The sequence below is a fragment of the Pyrus communis genome, chromosome 8 (genome assembly GCF_963583255.1).
Source record: "Pyrus communis chromosome 8, drPyrComm1.1, whole genome shotgun sequence".
Taxonomy (NCBI): Eukaryota; Viridiplantae; Streptophyta; class Magnoliopsida; order Rosales; family Rosaceae; genus Pyrus; species Pyrus communis.
The window spans coordinates 19,704,758-19,710,768 of NC_084810.1; the positions used below are offsets into that span (position 1 = coordinate 19,704,758).

At 33.8% G+C, this 6,011-nt stretch overlaps 1 protein-coding gene across 1 annotated transcript; it reads right to left on the reverse strand.

Annotated features, from left to right (window-relative positions):
- Positions 1 to 2,929: 2,929 nt before the first annotated feature.
- Positions 2,930 to 5,087, reverse strand: LOC137741377 (transcription factor MYC3-like). The gene is made up of 2 exons (XM_068481095.1): positions 4,415 to 5,087; positions 2,930 to 3,639 (listed from the first exon to the last, which is right to left on the reverse strand). The coding sequence occupies exons 1-2, from the start codon at positions 5,085 to 5,087 to the stop codon at positions 2,930 to 2,932; spliced, it is 1,383 nt and encodes a 460-aa protein (XP_068337196.1).
- Positions 5,088 to 6,011: the final 924 nt, after the last annotated feature.

A 6,011-nucleotide genomic window follows, 5' to 3' on the forward strand; every position in this document is an offset into this window, starting at 1 on the left:
AGAAAGTTCTCATAATTTCTAATGGTCAACAAGAAGTACCAAATTTGTACATAGCCCCCCGACCCTACCCCGGTAGTAAATTGTTAATCATCATTCGTTTAATTACAACGTTATCCCAGTTGATATCGGAGTTCAATTTCGGTCAAAGTTTTTTTACTTATATTAATTTATTGGTGAAGGAAATTTAGAATCATAAATGGGGGCCTTATTTCATTTGGGTCGTCTTTGGAAATGTTCGACTACTTCTACAAGTCCCTCCATTACTGGCCTACTGATCTGAATGTCAATAAAGTATGAAACAATGTTATGAATTTGTTGTTAACCTTTTACCTATGCATTCATTTGCTAAAAGTTAAAGACTGGAACTTTTTGTTAGTGTATAGCAATATACTGTATGATTTATTTAATTTGGATTTGGGAAATTTGGTAATGGGTTGTTTGCTTTCCCCTGTTTGGTTGATCATCAACTGCTGCGGATTTGGTTTATTACCTAGTTTATGAAAAAAATTATTTAGGATTCAGCTACATATGCTAATATGGTATTACAAATAGGTTTTTGTTTTAATGAGTAAAGTTGGAGTCGTTATGTAGGAATTTATTCATTCCAATTGCTAGAAAGATAAAGAGGAGGGGAAGATATTGGTTTTGAGTTGAATGTTATGTTTTGAATTTGAGTGAGTATTGCTCATTTATGCGTTTGAAGATCTGATTTAATCGTGAATCTGAATTCTCTTGGAATTTGGTATGAAGCTCGATCATGGTAGTTCTTTGGTCTTGCTACATTAAAGCGAGAATCTGTTCACATCATCTGGATTTGAGTTCATAGAATTGAATTATATTTATGCAGTGAGATCAGCTTTAGAATTTTCAATTAAAACATGATTAATTTGTCAAATTTGTGTAAATTGGTTGTAATCATGGTCCCTACTTGCGATGTACGGAGTTATATTTTCATTTTAACATTTGTGTTATTCTTCTTTGATGATTTTAAGAAACTTTTAATTCGAATATCTCCTCTGGCCTTTTTGTAATGTTGTATTTTACTACAAGCTAAAATATTCATGTTTCCCATCACGAAAAGTACAACACCAATAGTTAGAGCACACAATATGTCAATAACAATCTTCTAAATTTTAAACAATATACCCTAATTCTTTGGTGTGTGAGTGCCTCTATGTCAAACAAAGTACATTGAATCAACTGAAATTTTGAATATAATTTGGAACTTAGGATAGTGTCATTTATAATTAATTATCTTGGGCGAGTGTATTTACAACATGTTTTCATCTTTGCATCAACTTGAGCTTAGTCAATTACTTAGAAAGTTAAATATGCTTAATAATCAGTTGAATCTTTAATGGAGTTCTATTGCAATTCAAAGTTTAGGGTTTTGTTTGGTCATCATCGACGAAGTAAAGGTAAGTTCTTTCCGGATTTTAACATTTGGGGTTTGCTTTTTGTTTCTAGATCTTCCTAAGACAGTGCTTCCGTTACACTAACGGAGAAACCATAAACCTGAAAGCGAATGGTTCCTTTTCTAGCAATGATATATATTATGCCTCAGTGAACATTATTGTGTTTAATTTTGTCCCGCTGCAGCTATTGCTTATCAGAACACAAAACAAGAGAGAAAGAAGAGGCAAATTAGTTTTCATTTCTTCTGAGTAAGTTCGTTTCATCCTTTTGCCTCTAATTTTATGAATTTTTTCTTTTTTTAACAAAATCGTTGTCACTGTTTAATTTGTCTAACTATTATGCCCCAGTAAAATTTGTTGACAGAGAACTGAGATTGGATGATGATGTTGAAGAAGCCAACTTAAAGGCGAGAGAGAGAGAGAGAGAGAGAGAGAGAGAGAGAGAGAGAGAGAGAGAGAGAGAGAGAGAGAGAGAGAGAGAGAGAGAGAGAGAGAGAGAGAGAGAGAGAGAAGAGGGACACTAAGAATAAAGGATAAATACATTAGCTTTCTTCATTTCTGTTAATTGGTATTTTTCCCAAACGATCTTTTATGTTATACCAAAACTACATGTCATGTTGTAGCTTTTTAGCCTCTTATTACGGGTATTACATATTTTCAAAGATCTTTTTATATTATATCGAGCCCACATTCGTCATTTGCTATATGAAACTATATTTTGGTACAAATTTTTTTCTACATTTTGTATTGTAATTGTAATTGTATGCTTTCCTTTACTACACCATTTGAATGTCATATTTCTTTTCTATTACAGATATGATGATGAAAGCTTTTCTTCACTCACCCTTGGAGAAAAAGAGGCATGCATATAAAAGATGCAACTGCCTAGAACCTTGGTTCACGTTGAAGCATGTCATCAAAAGGAGTAGTCAACTTACAGTTGCCAGATGGTGTAATTAGCATCTTTTATAGAGTTTTAATTTTTATGTAAATAGGTGATAGAATTTTAAACTTTTTGATAATGCTGAATAGTTTTGTATACCAAATTATAGATGTGGGCTTGACATAATATAAAAAGATCTTTAGAAATGAGTAACATCCGTCAATGTAGTTGTATACTGAAGATATGCTCTTTAAAGCTGATTAGGATATAAGAATATCTAAAGCAATACATCTTTGTGTGTGGCGCCCGTGATGCAAAAATGCATCACGTGCAAGGCTAGTATAAATATAAAGGGTATAACAACTATTCAAGCAGTAGAATGAAATACTCAAATGGAAAATTATTTTCCTTAATTACTAGCTCAATTAGGTAGCATTGTTGAAAATTAGAGTACTACTAACAAACTAAAGATGAACTATGAACATTGTTTTATTAAACGGAAAACATATAAACAAGATTGCCAAAACAACTACAAACTGAGGGTTACATCTTGACTAAGTTAATTCTCATACTAAACTACAACCTATATTTATAGAAAACTTTTCCGACAAGGTTTGAATTTTAACAATTTTTAGATGTACCATCCTTTTATAATACCTAGTCTCAAGGCTTTACCACTTGTGAACCCGTAGGGCAGTCTTGTCACAACATTTTGAATCATCAACTCGTTGATACTTGATATGCTTGCATGGGAAACTTGTAACCCTAGCCCTTTGAGTACATTCATCAGTCTAGCATATGGGTAGTCTTGATTGGGACACAGAACTCGAATTATGGCTTCCGATGAACCTATAATCTTAACATCCACTTCCACACCACAACCCCCTACTCTATTACTATCATAACTTGAATTTTTTTCAAGATTAATAATGTTAATTACGTTATTATTATGATCCACTTTGGATTTCTGGGGTGGTGGTAATTGTGCTTGGATTTTGCCCTCCAACTCCTCAACTTTTGCTTTGAGCTGGTTTATGTATGCCACTGCATCGGCAAGCAATGAGGATCTATCCATTTTAGACACGTTGGGGACAACTGAACGGAGGACACAGAATAGGTGGTTGAACTTAACCCTTCTCAATCTCTCTGCCTCGACGTGACTAAGCAATTGTGATTCTCTGGTTGCAGCTCCATGGTTTGATGATGGTCTTCCTCTTTTTTTCGATTGAGTGTTCTCTATGTTCTTAGAGGTGAAATTTCCAACAGAGTTAGAACGTGAGTCTGGTGGTGATATTGATGATCCACCTATATTTATAGGTGTAGCTTCGTTTCCACCGCCTTCTGGTCAAAATGTAAAAATAATTAATCAGTCAATGACTCAATTGATACAAAATTTTGGGGTAATCCTCTTCGAAATAAAAAATTGGTGTTAGATACTGCAATTTGATTTTCGTACTTGGGTTAAGTATACAACAGCATTATGATTATATATATATATATATATATGCGCACATGGGTCCACACAAATAGACTACAAGTTTCAATAATGAAAATTGCATGAATATAATGTAATAGCAACTTATATTGCACAAGTAGATTATTATGCAAATGATATAACGTAGTGGAGATTGATTTTCACATGTCATTGTATTATTAACACGAAATGCTATGACGATAATTACTCGTTCCATGTAAATTTTTATTGTATAACGAACATATTATGTATGTGAGCTAGTTGATACACCACGACAGAGATAAATGAAGAGAGAAATGTTAAGGAGTCAAGAGATCCAGTGTATAAATTAAATCATACATAATTAATTATTAATTAAAGTTATGTTTAAATTGATTTAGAGTTTGACATATACCAATAAGAGTAATGCTAGGAAGACTACATTTGTAGACAAAATTTTCATATCGAATGATGTGTTACCAATAAGAAATGAACACGTTTCTCAATGTTTAAGTAATAATTCAATCATCAACTTTCATATCTTTTAATTTTCAAAATTTTATTTACAAATTTAGTCTTTAGTATTACTCACCAATAAACTATATTGTAGTGCTATTATAATAATATATTGTTGTATTAAAAAGAAATTGGCGTTTTGGATACCTTGTGTGGTCAACTCCTCTTGAGCTCCTAAAAACCGTCCATTTTTCAAGGGAGGAACCAGTCCACTGGCCTCACGGCTGGCCTGCTGGTTTGAGAGCCTGTTGTGGTCATCGTCGTCGTCGTTAGATCGGAATAGTGACTTTGTTAGGTGCACAAGACCCCAATCTTGCTTGATCACATCCAAAGAAGCCAGTTCAAGCACCCCCCTCGAAGTTGCAATACAAACCAAAGTTTGGATTCCATGCATTCTTGCTTCTTTCACTCTCTCACACTCGTACAATTGAAACTCATGATCCCCTGCAAGCCAAACAAATTCTCCGGAACAAAATGCTCGTCCCAGAATGTTATTATCTGCAGTAAATGATTGGGTTAAAGAAACGCTGTAAAAGTAAAACCACTCAGAGTCAGTAACATTTCCATCATCATTATTCCCCACAAAATCCACATCGCTGAAACCTAATTTGGGTTGGTAACTATTAATGTTACTGCTTTTGTAATGGCCGCCGCCCCATGACAAATTGTTGTCTCCGGTGGCTTCCCAGAAAATAGCATACACCCAACATTCAGCAGCATTATTGCTCTCAACTATGAACTGTAGGCGCTGTTTGAATGTGGAAGATGATGGATTGTCTCGAAAATTGGGTGAAGAAAAAGAGGATAAGATTGCTTCCATGGCTACTTATTTGCTCTTTGCTACAAAGTCAAACAAGTGAGCGAGTGAGGAGTGAACTGCAGGTGATTGGTTATGGGGATTTATAAAAGGATCACCATGCGTTGTTAATTTGTTTGGTGGATGGGGATGGGTATTGGGCAAAAATAGGTGGATTTGGTGGGACGGTTTATTTCAATTTTTTTTTTCATTTGAATTGTTGTTGCAACGGAATAATTTTTTAGTATACTTGAAACGTGACTACTTAATTTTATTTTTTTTAATTCACAAGATTTGAATTTATTTTTGTTTAATACACCTTAATCATATTATCTGCTTTTATTATAACAAGTAAAATACTACATCAGGTGATTTATATTTCTAATATTCATACAACTCTTGTTGCAATGATATATTTTTAAGGATTTTTATCAAAAGTGATCTCTGAAATTGACCTATATTCTCACTTTGATCATTCAATTTCAAAATCAATCAATGTCGTTCCTGAAATTGACTACCACACATCAATTTGGTCCCTACCCTTATAATCCGTTAAATATTCTTTTAATATATTGACGTGGCATATAAGTGGGATCCATTGCTCCAATAATACAATGTCATGTAGATTATATAAAAAATAATTAATTCTTTTAAATTATTTAAGTTCTAAAATTTATTTTTAAAAAATGAAATGCAAAAAAGAAAACAAAAATAAAATAAAAAGGGGAAATTTCACAGCGGTCGTAACTTAGGGCTTTGCTGTAGAGGCGTCGGCGCTGCTATATTGGACGAAGGCCTTCAACTGGTGGTGACAAAGTGCGGTGTTGGCTGCAAGTGAGGAGCCATTAGAACCTCAGGTTCAGGTGAGGGGCAAAATTTGTTGTTCAATAAACAAGGTTTTGAAGCCAATTTCCAATTTGCAGGAGACAAGCTTTAAGTTTAAACTTG

What these genes read in the sequence shown, in the direction of transcription:
- LOC137741377 (XM_068481095.1), bottom strand. Translation starts at nt 5,087, where the DNA reads ATGGAAGCAATCTTATCCTCTTTTTCTTCACCCAATTTTCGAGACAAT. An exon ending in AGAGGAGTTGACCACACAAG is followed by an intron (nt 3,640 to 4,414) that starts GTATCCAAAACG and finishes CATTTTGACCAG; the next exon opens with AAGGCGGTGGAAACGAAGCT.